The sequence below is a fragment of the Lycorma delicatula genome, chromosome 6 (assembly GCF_047948215.1).
Source record: "Lycorma delicatula isolate Av1 chromosome 6, ASM4794821v1, whole genome shotgun sequence".
NCBI classification, from domain to species: Eukaryota; Metazoa; Arthropoda; class Insecta; order Hemiptera; family Fulgoridae; genus Lycorma; species Lycorma delicatula.
In genome coordinates, this window is record NC_134460.1 from 140909172 (window position 1) to 140927807 (window position 18636).

Below are 18636 nucleotides of genomic sequence, written 5' to 3' on the forward strand. Positions count from 1 at the left end.
TTGTACTATCAGATTACATTCTTTTAATTTTTTTTTCATGAGAGCCCATTGTTTGATGTACATTTTTTCATTGTCCTCATTTTTTTATAGTTTTTTTTTTTTTTAATTTTTGAACCTGTTAGTAAGTTTTTTTTATTAATTTAGTGAGTGACAGTTTGGGGGTGACAATTTAATGTGCAAAACATCATGTTTTTAGCACGAAGCGTTCCCATTATAATTCTACTTTTGTTTTTTCTGCTTATCACTTTTAACTCGTATTGAGTAAAATTTGCTGAAAAGTCTGGATTTGCAAGAATTTTGATTGTCATGGATTAGTTGCTGAGCAAACAGCTGTATATGTGGTATAACACTATATATACACGAGAAAAAACTATATTATGTGGTATAGATATGTGTAACCTTATTTCTTCTATCTAAACTTTAACTATTTAATGTTATAAAAATTTTAAAACTTCTGTTTAGATGATTTAATGTAAAACATATGGTAAAGCCAGTCTTCATTCTGATGATCATCATTCTTTTTAACAATGAAAGCATTATTAAAATTAGAGCAGCAATAATAAACATTATGCTTAGTGTACTGCATGCCATACAATTTTTTTATCTTCAGTAAAATGAAAACTAATAGGATGAGAGCCAAACATTACTATATGAATGAGTAATTCATTTAGTAGTAGATTTTTCACATTTTTAATGTTATATTAATTTACTAGGGGTGGCTGAAATATAATGTTGAAACTCTGGAAATGGATGCTGGCATGTAATGAGTGGACAGAATGTTGCAGAAGTAGGGGTGCTTCCATCAAATAGGAGGTTGTGGATCAAAGAAAGACTGCCAGCATTTTTCATTGACTGACTGATAAAACTAGTTCACCATTGGGAGAAATATGTAAGCTATAAATGGTGACTAAATGGAAAACCAAATGTATTTTTGTAGCAAATAAAATGTATTTTTAATGCCATATTTGTTTCATTTGACTATCTTCTTTCATTTGCAATTTATGAGTGACCGCATAACATTTCAGCCACTCTTTGTATTAATTAATATATAATTAGATTAATTGGTGATATATAGAGTTGCATTAATATGCAATTGAATAGTTGCAAGTTAATTAGTATTTTTTATATGTATTTTATTTTATATTTATTTTTATTTTAATATATTTATTTAATTTTAGTTACTAGTAATCCTACTTTTAAAAAATACACATTTGGAATGAGGAAAGAAGCTGTTTTTTATTAGCATAACAAATGTATCTCATACACAGTATATATAAACACATTTTTGTACTATTATGTTATAAATAAGTAATTATTTTTTCTTCTTTTGTAGGAGTTAAAGTTGAAAGAGGTTGAAGAAAATGAAGAATTACGTAACAGATGGTATACCTATTTAGATATGATGGATGATATTGTTTTGGAGGGATTACTACATGCTATTGGATGCAGGTATTGTGTTTGAGTTTATAGTAGAATTTTTATGATACATGGAGGACTTACATTATTTTGATGCAGCACTGTTTTGATAATTTCTGTAGATTATAGTCTTTCAGACCACAATTGTCAAATTGCTGAAACATCTTTTATAAATGGAAATCAATGAGCTGATTATTTATTTTAATAAATGTTAATAAAATGGCTATCAATAAATGTTTGATAAAAAATTGAGAACTTATTGTTAAAAACAGTTGAAAAAAGGATTATAATAGTAGTATTACCTTTGATAAACAATTTGAATGATTTCTTTTTCCAATACTTTTCAAAGGTCTTTTTAGTTTGCCCAATTAGTGAAAAATGACCAATATATGATCAAAAAAAGAGGCTTTGGTTAATGAATGTTACAATTTAACTATACTGTACTGTACCTTACAGAATCTCCAGAAAATGCCAAATTTTAACTTCTTAGTTCAAAAATTATTTGAAAAATTACAAAAAAAAATTTATTCAAAAGTTATTTATAATACAAAAAAATTGAATTATGATATAATATAAAATCCAATAATAAAAATTAGGTCATTTGGGATATAATTAAAGATGAAAGTGGGATTTTCAATATAAGTTCTCTACACTTCTTTTATCTCTTTTTCTATTCTTCTAGTGATGAATTTAAAAAGTTTTCCGAGTTCTATAAATTCATTGACATTTTGACTGACTCTCTTCATACTAGACAATACACCTTCAAAAATTTTGATCTTTTTTTCGATTGTTACCCATGAAATTAAAGTTTGTATTTTAAATAAAAGTAGGTATTAACTTGGTTTTAATAAAATTCCTTCTATTTTAAATAAGTCATGAATGCTATTATTGACCTTACAATTTATTATTATTATTTTTTTTTTACAAATGAAGTATTTCCCACTTAAACTTTTATTAACATTTACTTCATATTAAAGTTTCTATGCTAGATTTTGTTTTGTTCTGAAAAATTTAGTTTTCTCATTTCCTAAATATTTTATTTTATTAAAATTATGTTAAGTAGACTTGAATTATGTTAAGTTTCTTGAAAAACATAATATTAACATAATTTTAGGAAAGTTTTTTGTTGCACAGTTATTCCCAATTTTTAGAATATATTTTTAACATTATGACAAAATATAAAATGAACAAAATTTGAATTATGAAATTAGTTCTATGGTCTTCAAAAGTAGTTGAACCATATGGAGGTCTATACTGAAACCATACTGATGTATTGAAATCAAGAACTATGCTGCCAAGTATGTTATAAAATCTACTGAATGTTAACTAAAATAGGAACTTAGCTAATATTTTTAATTTTTATTAATTGTTATTATTAACAGATAAATTATCTCTGAGCTTGTTTCCAGATTAGAAAAATATGTGCTTATGCTACTGATAAAATTTCAATGAGTTTTGTTCATTGAAAAAGCTATAATTGCCTGAACAAATAAAAATATGTTGAATATTTTTTAATGTAAATATGTATCAAAATTGGACTATCCAAAAAATGAAAGGGAAAGTTGGCCAATAATTGGCATAATAAACTTATATTACCTCACTGATCTGACCATGATCAAAACAGGTCATATTATTGATGACAGTTAACAAAAAGATATTTTGATAATTGATGTGTTTATAATCATATGTCTTTATTGATGACATGTTAAAATTATTCAATAAAAATAAAAATGGTTAGTAAATTAAATTTTTTTGTTTCTGATTTGCTCTTCATATGTAAATAAAATAAATACATAAAAATATTTAAAAGTATCAAAAGATAGATGTTTAATTGCATGAAAAAAATAATTATATTTACATGCTAAATTATATGTTATTAACTTATAAATTTGTTTTTAAAATTTAACAGTCTTGGATTTTTTGTTGAAAACATGCTGCCTGACAAAAACAACGCTCCTTTATTCTGTGTGAACCTTGAATTAATGGAACCTGAGATTGTATTTACACCTTCACTTGATTTTGAAACTAATGATCCAAAAGCTTTCATAAATATTTTTCATAACTTGATTGATCTTATTATAAATATGGCTGAATTGGTTCCTAAAATCTCTAAAAGAGAAAATTCTTTAGATTACAAGGTAAATATTGTTACTATTATTGTTTGCATGAGTTTGCATCTTTATTGTTTGCATCTTTTTTCATAATTTTTTATTAATTATTAATAAATAGCTTATACAAATGAATACATAAATAAATTACCCGTTTACTTATTTTGCTTATGTTTCAATATGAAATTATTGAGCTCAATAAATTAGTCTTTGTACTAAGGTTGTTAAAAATTACAACAATCAACATTTTTTAAAATGCATAGGAACCATGGAAAAACATAAAGCAATGTGTTATGGTAAAAGCTTATTGATGAAAGGTTTGGTTTGCTTGGCATTTCTCCTGCCACCACCTCATTCAGTCGCCCTAAATACCGCAAATGGCTACTACATTTTAGCGACCAGGGTCCTAACTAGCTCCTAGAGCTAACCTAAAAGCGTGAGTGGAATAAGCGTGACATCATACACTACTTGCTTGCTTGTCCCACTGCCCACTTGTCACCGCTCATTTGTCTAAAATGGATAGGCGCATCCAGTCAACTACTAAAACATATATGACTATTAATAATTAAATTTATCTTGTCAAAGACAGCAATTTGCTGCCATACCTAGGACGTTGAATGCCAGCAAGTACCTGTCCACCATTAAAGTGCTTGGAGCCTTAATCTGGCTGGTAGCCAGCCATATCTCTCGGTTAGCTTCCTACTGCTGCACAGTAGGAGTCTTTTCCTTTAGGTAAACTACTAATGTTGGTTAAACAAAGCAACCACATCAAAGAATTCCCACACGGTTCGACTCTGTGACTTTCGCCATATTGACTCGGTGCTTGTGAGTGGCCAATTTTCCCCTTCACCTCCAAGTTCCAGCGTGGCCTGAGTTCTGGCCCCCGCAAGAGCTGGGCAGTCGAACATCATGTGTTTGTTCGACTGGACCTCCCTGCAGACACACAGCTCATCAGCTGTCAGGTGGAACCGAAACAAATATTGGTTTAAATTTACTTGGTTGGAGAGCACTCAGGCTCCTGTTGCCCTTAAAAACGAAGGAGAGGCATACCATCCTGCCATTCTTGCTGCCATGCTTCCATTGCGAGGCTGTAAAGCTTGACTACGCAGGCGCAGGAGATGGGCAACTGTTCAAAATTTAGAACAGGTGCATTGCGATCACCGTTCCGCTTCGGTACAAGCTCGGCTCGAAACCGCATCCCAAATACTTGGCCTTACTACTTCTTTGCAATTTCCACATGGCCGCCGTAACCTTCACCACTAAATCGATTGGGAGAGCCTTTCCCAATACAGTGGCAGCCTCGTAGGAGGTAAAAACACCAGTGCATACAATTAAGGCTCTGCGCTGGGCACTCCTTAAATTTTGAATAAGTGCTTGATATAAATCTATGTGCCCAAACGGATGCCGCGTAAGAGGTCATACTTTCGAAGACACCTCAGTACACCATGTACAAATGACGGCCAGTCCGCTACTACCTACGATTTAGAAAATAGTTCATATCGTTATTTTCCCAAAGCCGTTCCACAACCAGCCTTTCAAGCAACTTGCCGATTACCGGCAAGAGGCTGATGGATCGATAACTGCTGACCTCACTCAGATCCTTTTCTGATTTTAAGAGCACCGTCACCAAAGCCACCTTCCAATAAGTGGGAAAGCAACCCCAGCTTAGGCACCATGAGAACAGCCTACCAAGCGGCTCTCTTATGAAAGGCAGCAGATGATATGTCCGGGTCAAGCTGGTCAATCTCTGGTGCCTTTCTCAGTGCCATTCGAATAACCGCTCTGTCTATATCTACGGGATCCACCATCTACGGGATCACGGGATCACCATTCCCTGGCGCAGGGGATGTGGATCCCGTAGATATAGACAGAGCGGTTATTCGAATGGCACTGAGAAAGGCACCAGAGATTGACCAGCTTGACCCGGACATATCATCTGCTGCCTTTCATAAGAGAGCCGCTTGGTAGGCTGTTCTCGTGGTGCCTGTGTCTCACCCGCCCTGACGCCGATTTCTGCTTCCAGGAGTATCCAGGAACGCCTGGTAAGTCGCCACCGATGTTAAAGTGTGGTCCCGGCCACCAAACCCGCATCGAACACAGGACAGCATGTACAATGGCTTTGGCCGGTAACATGACTTCGCGAGCTGTCAGGGATTGCGCTGCAACTCACGCATGGAGTCTTGTAGAAACTTGAGTTTGGCTTCCTTGATGGCCTGAACGTACTCATTACAGGTGCACCGGTAGATTTGCAGACCCTCAGCGCGCACGTCGTCAACGATAATCTCCATTAGGTGGCGACGCTGATATCTTCTAGCGGACCTAACTCTTGCGCGCAACACGCTCAGGTCAGTGGACCACCATTTTTCCCGAGTTTCCGCCTGCGTCTAACAGACGGCTACCTGGGAGCGGAGGTCATGACGGTTCCAGGCACTCGCAGATCAGCGGACTGGCCACTACCTAAGGATCCATCCATTGGCCGGGGCCACCATAGGACCCTATCGCAGCCAGTCTTGATGGCCCGGCTGAGTTGTTCAGCCATCAATTCTACCTCCTCCCTTTGCACCATGCGCCATTCCAATTCCTGTAAGGCAGCCGCACAGTCATGCCGTAGCCTGTCCATATCCAGGACCCTTACGTTATAGCAACGTGAATCTGGAGCTCTTTGACCGCTTCTGTAAGCGATCTCTTAGGTTATTAGCCTATGATCACTCACACTGGCCTCGAGCCAGACAGTCCAACTACTTGTACTCCTAAGTAGATCGCCCGTCACCAAGGTGACGTCGATGTAACTTTTCCCCAGTTCGGAAGAAAGTCGGCGGTTGTTCTGCCACATTTAGCAAGTAGAGATTCCTGGCTTCTACGAACTGTGCGAAATCAGCGCCTCTGTGGTCAGTGAGTGGTGAAGCCCAGGCGGAAGACTTGGCGGCGTTAGCATCTAGAGCAACCAGCACTCTGATGTCTGGGAGATCGTCCAGGATCCATCCCAACTTCGCCAACAAGTTGTCGATACTCGATCCAAACTGGAAGTATCCCGACACTAGTGCGACATCGAGCGTACCCCTCGTGACTCCCACGATGGTGAATTGCTCATCAGAAAACTAAGGCATCCACAAGACACTCAACGAGACCAAGCCCACCACGATCGCAGAGAGCGGCCGTTCCCCATGAGAGTGAATAAAATCAACTCTGTGGAAGCCTCGTTGTCAGCCTCGACGACGTAAACGTAGGCACGCTGTACTTGTAGAAAGCAAATTATCGCTACCGGTAGCAGTAAACACAAGTTTTACAGCACGGGGCCAGAGGCCGAGAAGCGATGTTATACGTGAGTGCGATGAGTAGGTTGAAGTGTGAAAGAGAGCGTATATCGGCAGCCGGCTGAGTTGAAGCGTGCTGCAGTGCGATTGGCTTTCGCAAGATCACGTGATTTTACACGTGGTCTATTTAGCAAGCCTGCAGTAGTTAGAAAAAATACTGCAGTAGTTAAAAAGATTGTTTTCTGATTAAGAGTTACAGCAACAGTTGCGTCAATTTAAACTAAGACTCATTATTCTAAATTATTCACGGGGTATAAGGCAAAAAATTTGTTTGGGCACCCGCCTCAACGAGGCGATAAGGTGGCAACGACTTCTGGTCGTAAGTCGCTGTGACATGTAAAGGGATCGTTCCTTAGTCCTGCTTGGGTTCTTTAAGAACGAGAGCCGTAATCTGTGATTGCATTATTATTAATCGTACTTCACCCAGTCGATCCAGCAGCAGCAGAGTGACAGGAGAATATTCTAGGACTCCAGCTGCCTAACCCACCGGGTTGGTCTAGTGGTTAACACGTCTTCTCAAATCAGCCGATTTGGAAGTCGAGAGTTACAGCGTTCAAGTCCTAGTAAAGCCAGTTATTTTTACATGGATTTGAGTACTAGATCGTGGATACCGGTGTTCTTTGGTGGTTGGGTTTCAATTAACCACACATCGATGGTCGAACTGAGAATGTACAAGACTACACTTCATCTACACTCATACACATCATCCTCATTCATCCTCTGAAGAATTATCTAAACGGTAGTTACCGGAGGCTAAACAGGAAAAAAAAATAAAAGGACTCCAGCTGCCTGTGGCTCACTGTAGGTAGTCATCACGCCAGTGGGCTTGCCCACTACAGCATTAGGAGGAAGACAGCGAGAATTAGTTGTTCCCATGGATAGGGAGGATAGGGAAACACCGGTCATGGAAGGTTTCCAGGAGTGTCAACTTCTTCAACATTGGAAGATGAGGTATAGGAAATGGATGTAGGGACATCCATCCGGGTTGAACCCAATCCAGTAGTACAGGCCTTGTCAGGGCGGACCAAGTGAAGAACAGACCTGTCAATTCTTCCTTGCTGTTAAAGCAGCCCAGGGCGACCTGGAATATTTGATAGAATTCTTAGAGCTCCCCCGCAGTGTGAGTTCAGGTGTGAGGAAGACTATTCTTGCTCATTTGACAAAAATTAAGAGGTACTTTCTGCTGCGGCAGAAGGTTGCGAGACCCTGGCCTCCAAGCTCAAGGAGGTCAAGGTGCTTCAGAAAGCAGTTCCGGCCCCAGCACAGCCCCATACACTATGCTGAGGCGCTATGGTGTGGTAAATGCAAAGCCAGATGTCCACCTGGTAGGTAAAAAAATGACCTGTCCTTTTAAAAATATTTTTTTTCTGGGTATAAATATTTTTCTGTCTAAACCTTAGCATGCCTGAAATATATTGTTTCGATATTTATGAAATACAATTTTGAAACATCCTGGCAAAAGTTTAAACCCTACTAAATAATCTGGCTTTTTTATGATTTATTTCATTAATATAATATTTGAAGGTATTAAAATTTCAAAATACCTCAAGGATTTTTTTTGTAAATAAAATTTCGCAAAGTTAGAAATACAAGGATTGGCTAGGCTCCATATTACCCTTCAGCCAGGTCTTTGATTTTGTATTCAGACATTACAAAAGAAGTGTTACATAGATTTTCACTGTGCTTCAAATACCTACCCTAAAATGTTAACAGCTCTCCTACTGTTATTTGGATCAAGGTTTTTTAGTTCAGGTTGTTTGTTATTATTTCTGTGAGGTATTTAAATCTGGTTACTGCTTTGATTTTATTACTATTTATACTTGTTTTAATTGTGTCTGCTTTTGGGGCATAATTTCTGGCTTTTGAATGATATTTTGATATAAATTTTATTTGCAGTGTTTTGAAGTTCTAATATCTGTGATTTAGCTTCATTGATATAGTTTGTTAGCAGTGCCAATCAGCGACAAGACAGTTTGTTTTGATTTTTCGGCCTACTTTTAGTTTGGGGTCATTTTTTGAGCCATTCCCTCATTACAATTTCTAGAGCACAGTTGAATAATAGCGATTAGTGCCCATTCCCTCGCCCGCAGGCCTATTTTGATTTTAAATGGTTCTAAGAGTTTACCCCTGAATTTTACCTTCGACTTAGTGCTTGTGAAAGCTAGTTTTATCCTGCTTATTAATTTGGTATGTAGTTTAAGGTGTGTCTTAGAATTTTTAGTAGGAATTTTCTGTGGCAGTTGAATATAAACTGCTCAAAGTTGAATAAAATCTACAAATGCTATCACCATGTCTCTGTTTCTTTTCCTGTTGTAATCCATTATTAGCCTGACACTCATGATCTAATTTGGACAGCTCCCCCAGTGTCTGAAACCACCCTGGTATTCTAGTTCTTTCTCAAGTTGTGTTTCTTCAGTAAAATATGAATTTTTAAAATGTTTATTTATTTATTTTTTATTCATTTATTTTTCAGTTTTACTTCAGATATCATGAAAACTACTGGAGATACAGCTCTTGAAACTATTTTATTCAATTTTTTAGGTCAAAAACCGTAGGAAACTCAATAATTTTGACCCTCAGTTAACATTCTAGCTGAATTCCGGGTGAAATCTTTTGCTAGCTGTAACTTGCTTAACAAAGCGTCTCCAGACCTATGTTTCCTTGTGGGACACTGCATGCATGTGTGTGTGCAGGTAATTCCAGATTTCATTGGTAATCTCTCGGGAGATGGTAGCCAAAAATAAATGAAAATTTCATGTAAAATTGTTCATTAGAGAGTTTTGGCTCGCTGAACATTTAGCTCTGTTTTTTGTTCCCTCTGTGAAATTAAACCATACTAAAATTTGGGGTACAAAGCGAAGGGAAAATTGGTGCTTCCTTATGGTTTTTGATCTGAAAAATTGAATAAAAGTGGTCCCATACTATCTCACTTAGAGTTTTAGAAAAACAAGGTAAAACGGGTGCTTAAAAATTAAAATGTGTATTTAATTTTAATAAACATTATTTACATAATTTTCTGCGACTAAATTATCTACAAAGTTAACTAAAGATTTTTATTAGTTTATTGGTAAATTAACAAAGTTATTGACATTGCATTTCTCATGTTGTGAGCATAGTGTGGACGAGCACCATCTGACTGAAAAAAGTAACTCTCATCAATAAAGGTTGTCAGTTCAGTCTATGAGCTATCTCAATAATTTGTTGAGAGCTGGAATTATCTGCTTGTTCAGCAAAGCACAGTACATACCACCATTTAAGTTATACTGTTATTGATAAATAGTCCAAGAAGCGTGTTACCTATTATTCCAGTTCATTCATTTAACTACTGTGGATGTTTGGTATATGACTTTCACAATACTAGTGAGGGTTTTCTTTGGATCATTACCCTATTATTATTTGTTAACAGCCCCTATAAGCTAAATGAGGCTTTGTCACTGAACAATGTATTTAATCAAGAATAGTTCTTGCTGTTAATCTGTCAAAATCATCTTCAATAAGATACTAATTGAATCTTGTACGGATGGTATTTTATGTTTTAATACTTTCTGCATTGACTACCTATTTGAAATATTTTGTGCTGTTGCTCTTGCCTGCCGATTGTTGAATATTAACAAAAATTTCAGTTAATATTCCTTCTTCAATAACTTCATCTGTAATGGGTCAGCCAGGCTTTTTATTTAAAACTCTACCCAATGTATTGAAATTTTTGATTAAATTTGTGACTGTAATCCTGGAAATTGTGTGATTAGGATGCCGCACATTAAATGTTATTATATCTTAAAATATGTTTTTATTTCTTCACGTAAAAATACTATTTCTAAACTCTATTTCTAGGTTTTTCTTTAGATTACTTAACCAGGAAAATAAAAAATGTTATACCTTTTATAGTTTTTAATTAAGTTAAAAAATCAGATTTATTTATGTATAAATTATATATACATATTTAAAAAAAATGAAAAGTACATAAAATTTTATTTCATTAATAACTTCTGATATTTTTGTCATATATTTTTTTATTAATATTCAATTATTATTTATGGTAAAACTGCTTTACAATCATACGGGAGACAATCAGTAATTAAACAGACAAATTGATGTAGGAATGAAACAGTAGGAGTTTTGTACTTTCATGACTTAAGGTGATGCCAACTGGGATGAGCTGAGAACAGTGACGGATAAAAATTGTTTTGTTTATAACCTCAATATTGCATTCAACGATGGCGTGTCAGCTTGAAATTTCCATATTAGTTGAAGAATGTTCAGTGATTCGTTTTTTGCTTTCTGAAGGTGAAAAACCAGCTGAAATATTTTCTCGAATGATTTTTCAGTATGGTGAAATGAACCACAGAATTTGTATGAACCACAGAAAAGTGGGTAGAACAGTTCAAAAACGGTCGAACTCAGTGTCTGACGAGCAATGCCCTGGCAGGCCAGTTGAAGTGTAAACTCCTTCGCCTGGAACCCACATTGACAACATTATTCATGAATACTGATGTATTACAGTTGACGTATAGCAAAAACATTTGCAGTAAGTGTTGGCACAGTTCATAACGTTATCGGTAACAAGATTAAGTACAGCAAAAAAAGTGCAAGGTGGGTCCTGAAAGAGTTAACACAACAACACAAGGAAACAAGATTCAAAGTGTGTATAGTCTTGAAAGAACGCTATGAAAGGGAAGGTGACTTTTCTAAACACAATTTTAACGTATGATGAAACGTGGGTTCACCATTTTGAACCAGAGTCCACAAGACAAAGCATGGAATGGAAGCACACCAGCTCACCGAGCTGGTGTGATTTTCCAGCATCAGCGGGAAAAGTCATTATGACCGTATTTTGGGATGTCCAAGGTATCGTCTTTTGTGATTATTTGAAAAATCAGTGTATAGAAAACTGTGTTTACTACTCAGACATGCTGATGAAAAAAGTAAAGCCAGCAATGTGAGAAAAACATGCGGATCTGAAAGAATAGACGTGATATTTCTACACGACAATGATCGCCCTCACACCGTCCAGCTGATCCAAGAAACCATTCCAGATTTAACTCTCTTGGATTTTCAATTGTTCGGTCCACTCAAGGAGGCACTATGTCGAAAAAAATTTCAGCAACAACAAGGTGGTCAAAAAATTTGTGGGAAAGTGGCTAAAACAACAAGACTGACTTCTTTGCATCAGGTATAAAAAACTAGTTCATCGTTGGGACAAGTGTATTAATATTGGCGGGGATTATGTTGAGAAGTAGTAAAAGTCTCATTTTGTAAAAAGAGTTTTTTTCTACATCAGTTTGTCTCTTTATTGAATGTCCCTCGTAGGTTATTAATTATTAATAAATCAATATATTTAAATAAAAAAAAAAATTAAAACAAATTAGCTTGGGTTTTGGACACTTTTGGTTTAATAGATTGCAATCAAAAAGGGAAATGCATAAGTAGATATTAGAACAGTCCTAAATGCAAAGTTTCAGCATCCTACGGCAAATTGTCTTTGAGTTATGCGAGGTATATGTACATACATACGTGCATACATACGTACATAAGTATATCGTGCTGAAACTAGTCAAAATGGATTCAGGGATGGTCAAAATTGATATTTCCGTTGAAATCTGATAACCAAAATTTTTAGCTTTCACCATACAATTCCTTTACTTTGTACAAGGAAGTAAGAACAAAACCAGGTTACCAAGTCATTTAGTCCTTATTAGTAATAAGACATTTTGTCCTTATGATTAGTGGCTGGACGGAGCAGGAGATCCAGTACAAGGTCAATGCTACACATGTTTTGTTCCATGTATGGATGACAGACCACGGTCTGCAACTTGCTCTTGATAAGTGTCTGTATATTTCCTTAACAGGGAAATGTAGAGTTGATCCAATCAGGTTGGTGGTCAGGAATCACCTCATAGAAGAAAGCCTTAAGTTGAAGTACCTTGATGTGACAATCGACAAGTTATAAGGTTCATTTTGGAGTGCTGTGAAAGGGCAGAAAGGATTCTTATGGCATTAAGTCGTCTGATGACTTCACAGGTTGCACTGCGGGTGTCTAAATGTTGAGCCATTATGTCGGCGGTTTCTTCCATTATGTTATATGCCACACCTGTTTGGAAGGATGCAGTTGGTATACATAGGAACCGAATCAGACTGGGGAGAATTCATCGAAGAGCCTTGTTAGACGTGGTGGCAGCATATCGGACTGCTTCTTATGATGCAGTATGTGTACTGGCTGGGACTCCCCCCATAGACTTTTTGGTTCTTGAGCGTGCCCATAAGTATGAAGACGGTGACAGTGCTGAAGTTAGAAATGAAATGCTAAGAATATGCCAAGACAGATGGAACTTGGGTGTCAAGGCTGGATGGACAAGGAGATTAATTCTCAATTTAAGAGTATGGTATAATAGAAGGTTAGGTGAGACAAACTTTTACCTGATGCAAATGTTATCTGGTCACGGTAATTTTGAAGTGTATTTGTATAGAATTGGAAGGAGGGAGTTGCCCGACTGTATATATTGTGGTGAACGGGTCTCATTTGAGCACACCCTTTTAAAGTGTGAGAAATGGATGGAACAACATAGTTGGGCTGGTATTGCAAATCTAGAGCCAGAGGACATAGTTCTGTATATGCTGATGTTGCAGAGTAACTGGAGGGAGGCGCTTCGATGTAATGATATAGAAGGTAGAAGAAGAGGGTTTTAGTGTAGGATTGGGTGGACAGCCTCAATCGGGAGAGCCAGCATGCCAAGGTGTGCCGGTTCCAATGATCGATTGGGGACTCCAAGGGAGACTAGTAGATAAAATGAAAAGACCTGATACTGGTGGGGGGAATCTAGTAATGGAGTACCCCCATTAGAGTGGGCAATAAAAAATGAAAAAATCCAACTGGGGAGCTGACCTGTCATGCCGAACTTATTACTGCCAGTAGGGATGGAGGCCCCTTAGAGTAAAGGACACTCCCCTGAGCTGAGTTAAACAGTATGTCCAGCCCAGGGGAGTAGGTGAAAAATAAGTTAGGTTAAAGTTTTTTAATCTAATCTGTTTTTTTTAATTTTGATTTCTTTAATTTTCTTTACTTTTTTATTTTTTAACTTTTGTAACTTAAACTTTTTTAAGCTTATTAATAAATACAAAACTTCATCCAAAAATAACACTAAAATATTACTTTCTTAAAAGTTTCTTAGGAAGTAAAATTTTAAAATGAATAAATTATTTAATTATTTATATTGATTTGCTCAACCAAGGAGGACTACATACAGTTTCTTGTTTTCACTTTTTATCTTGTATTAATATTGTTTGATATTTAAGAATTTTCTATTTTTTACTGAAGAGTATATAGGAAAAATATGAACAGAAGTGTTGTCCAGATCTTCCTGTTTTTAATTTGGTGTTATTGGTTTGAGTTACACATTTTGTATTCTTGTTTTATTTCTTTTTTAAATCTTCAGTTCTTGGTTTCACTTGTTCCAGATCTTATTTTGCCAATTTAAATCATTAGTCATTACCTTTTCTTATCAGTGGTTAAATATTTTCTTAGTTTGTTGCCCATTCTGCAGATAAGAACATTAATCTACTCTTTCTCATGTTCTGTGAAGAAGAGACTCATGTTTTTACTTATATCAGTGCTTTTAATGACTATTAAGTCCTTTTTAAATTGCTACATCATTTTTTGTTTCTCTTTAAATCATCGTTTCTGAAGGTGAGTTGTTGATAATTTTATTTTTTGAAATTTTCATTGCGTTATTAGGTTTTCCATTTTCTGCTCTTGAAAGGCCATTTTGTGTAAGTTTAAGAATGTATTTTAGAGGTTCTGAGAGATAAAAACTCACTTTAATCACATTAATAAGTTATTAATACCAAATAAAATGAAAATCTATGTGTTTGCTAAATTAACACTAATAAAAGAAAATTTTTGTTTTAGATTCATGTCTTGAAAAATGCTGACGTTGATGACATGAAAACAGAGACATCAGCAAGAGTGAATTTAGCAATGCATGAAGTAAGTTTTTTTTATATCTTCATTAATAATAGGATCTATATATAAATATATATATACAGCTAATTATTCTTTCAACCAAATTTACAAAACATGAGTTTTTAACAAATAACTGGTAAGATCCACCTTGATTTGAAAATACCAAAGAATAAAAATAACTTTATAAAAGAATACTTATCAGAATATATCATAAAATTCACAGTTACAGTTTTAAAAAAATGAGCTTATATTCATAGATTTTTAATGGCATCAAAATAATTTGGGAAGGTTTTGTGTGTTTTACAATTTTTTTGCATGTTTTACAATTTTGATAGAAATGTTAAGTTAAAATGAAAACTTTATGAAATGTGGGGACATGTACAGAAAGGTATTTGCTATTTATATTTCATTTTATTATGGGTTCATAAAATATACAGGTTAAGTTTAAAAAAATCAAATTAATTTCTGGCTGTGGCTGTTTTTCATTAGTAATTTTTTGTAATCTTGTAATTACTGTAATAATTATTTATTTATCTTGATTAAATATGATAATCTTGAAAATTATTTATCATAAATATTTTTTTATATTATTAATTATAAAAGATTTGCTTTCAGAATAATTAAATAACTCATTCTTCCGTAAGATCTTTGAATTGCTTTCTACAATGCTACCAGTAATTCCACTGAAGAATTTTATAATATTAAAAATATATTTTAATTAAGAGTATATTAGTCACTGTACTTGTATATTTAAGAAGTTTTAAGAATTTACATGCTGGAGTGGGTATGTTATGTCAGCAGTGATTTAGTAAAAATTAATATATATATATATATATATATATATATATATATATATTAATCAAATCATTACATCATTACAATATTATCAGATTGTTTTTCATTTTGTCTAAAAGTGTACTAGAAACGTTAGTTCTGTTGGTTGTGATTTTGTGGTTGGCAACAGAATATGTATGTTATTATAATTATTCCAAAATTTTGACATATGCTTGTTTGTTCAGATTCCACGAGTGCCGTACAAGCGATTGATGTATACTCAGACACTTTGTTGTTGTTTGAGATTCATTGTGTCATCTCTCAAATTAATCACCATAATACAATAGTGAGCTTTCTCTGGATCCTCAGCCACATTGAGATTTTAGGCGAGTGTGCTGATGCTCCTGTAAAGGAGGCTTGTTTCCAGCCTCCTGGAAACTGTTGAGAGAAGGTTATTATCTGTCGTTTGCAAATAGGGCACACTAGGCTTACTCATGGATATCTGATAGCGCAAACACATGCACCTGTTTGTGCACACTGCGACTACCTACGCCAACTAACAGTGCACCACATTCTTATAGATTATATCTGTTACGTGACATTGCATTGCAAATTTCACCTAGGGACTAACATGCTAAATATTCTAGGGAAAATGAAATTTTATCTTATTTATGGTTATTAGGACTGTTTATATTTGTATACACTTAGGGCTGTTTGTTTATATTCAAGTATTTGAAATACTGTAGTGTGCTCCAGCTATTCATTCAGTTTGCCATAAAGCAGATGGTAATTCTATTATTTTAATTGAGATATATACTGATATATCTTTGTTTATTACAAGAAATATATCATGTCTGGGTGATTGTAGAAGTGTTTTTTGCCCAAGATAAAGATGTTTGTTTACTTTTTAATTAAAAGTGTATGTCTACAGCAGCACTGTATTCTAGATGAATTTAAAAAATGTTTCAGTTTTATTTTATGTTAATAAAATTAATGGTTTGTGAAAATAATATTCTTTGCCAACAACAACAACTTAGCTTTGCTGTTTTTTTGTAGTTCTTTCTGTAAAAGTTTTCCACTTAATTTATTGATTTTGTATGTTTGTATATTTATATTCTTATACTATGAAAAACAACAGTCCTATTTTGTGTATTCTAGGTGAGTAAAATTCAGATTTATAAGAGGAGCGGTGAGGTGTTGATTTTATGATTTTTCAAATTTTTTTTAATAAAAACTAAGATTGCCCAAAACAAACACTTGTAAACTATCGGTAAAAACCACTACCAGTAAACTACTTGTAAAAATCAGTTATAAACTGTCTAACCAATTATTAAGACATAAAAACTAAAAGATCAGGTTGGTCACTCTTGATATTCACCTAGTTAAATACTTCTAAAGGATTTTTTGTAATTACTTGATTTGATGCATTTTCCATATCTTGCTCTTCCACTTCAATCTCTAAGTTAACATATACTGCTTTATCTAAAAAATCTCTCTTTAGAATTAAATTCACCAGTCTTGGATACTATAAATTATGGCACATTATTCTTATCCTACTTTTTAAAAATTCTGCCACAGATGTCTTTCTTATCCAGTTGTTTATTTACCCATTATCTTATCAGCTCACCTAAATTTTTACATCTCCACATAACACTACATTATTTTTTCACTTCCTTACAGTCCTTTCAAGGAAATATTTAAAATATTCCTTTCAATATTTTAAATATTTGTTTTTTCCGTACAAATATTAAAAAAATTTCTTTGTAATTGAAATCTAAGTTTGATATCAACAAATTTCTTTTCTACGTAAAACTCTCCTGGCTTGCCTAGTACACTTGTCTACTATTTGTATTACTTCTTTCTTCTCTTTAGAAAATCTTTTAATGTAAAGATGTTTTTTGTCAGTGGGTTTTTATGTTAGCTTAAAAATTCAATTTTGTTTCTTTATTACTTTTTCCATATACAAATTACACTAAAAATACTACATCCTTTTTCTATAACTATGAACTTCTTGATTATGATTTATAAATCATAAATCTTTTTTCTCTATGTATCAGTACTTTTTTATTACAATCTTACATCATCAGCATTTTATTACATCATTATTAAGGCCAAATTCATGTACAATTATGTTTGTAAGATATGTTTTTGTTAAGCCGAAAATGAAAGCATTCTAAAATTAATTTGATGGCTATAATTGGTTTTTATATTTCTATGCTTTCTGAAAATCTTTGTTTTCGTCTAGTTCATTATGCATCTTATCTATTTATTCTTGTAAAATTATTTTAGTTATTAATTATGAAGCAATGAAATATAAATGTAGTATATGGTTATAATATTAAAAATTTGACTAGGATCTTCTTCTTTGGGAATATAAATATATATTTTATCCATAATTCTTTTCTTCTGATGTGTTTTTCTATTCAACTACTGGATTTTCTTTTCTTTTCTTAATAGCATTTGTTAATAACAGACCTCTAATATAATTTTTTTGACTTATATGTGTATCCTGTGATACACATATTTTCCTTTAATGCTTTGTACCTTTTATTAATTCTATTTGTTAAATGTCAATATATTATGAATTCATTGTCTTTCCTTTTTTATACTTTTGAATTTCCCATTTATCATTTCTAATACAGATCTCCTTATCCTCTCTCAAGGTCACAGAATCATAATACTGCTGCTGTTTCATAATTTATTGCATTATATTTTTATGTCCTGGTTTATAGTTGCGATAATTCTGTTAATAATTTATGTTAAATTGCTTGAAAGAAAGTAAAAAAAATTTCTAAAGTGAAAATTTTTTTGAAGTTCATTTAACTTCAAAATTTTGTTATTATTCAAAGCCTCTTTACAATTTCTTTGTTATGCATGTGTGTATGGTACTGTTGGTGGATCATTATATACCATCTGGATCATTATTGCTTATATATTTAAAAATTGTTTTTATTTTTTGGACTATAGTTTGAACATTTTTCTGTGTCTATCTTTCCTTTAATATAAATTAAGGTTTATATTTTAAATTCTACTAATATAAACCACCTAGTACAGAATATTGAGA

General features: G+C 33.9%; 1 protein-coding gene across 1 annotated transcript in view; it reads left to right on the plus strand.

Moving 5' to 3' along the window:
* The window catches only part of LOC142326949 (dynein beta chain, ciliary-like), a 235359-nt gene that overhangs the window by 32347 nt on the left and 184376 nt on the right, over positions 1 to 18636 (plus strand). The window contains exons 11-13 of the mRNA XM_075369680.1: positions 1334 to 1449; positions 3326 to 3554; positions 14745 to 14822. Of these exons, the coding sequence (XP_075225795.1) occupies positions 1334 to 1449; positions 3326 to 3554; positions 14745 to 14822 (423 nt within the window). The remainder of the gene's footprint in view (positions 1 to 1333; positions 1450 to 3325; positions 3555 to 14744; positions 14823 to 18636) is intronic.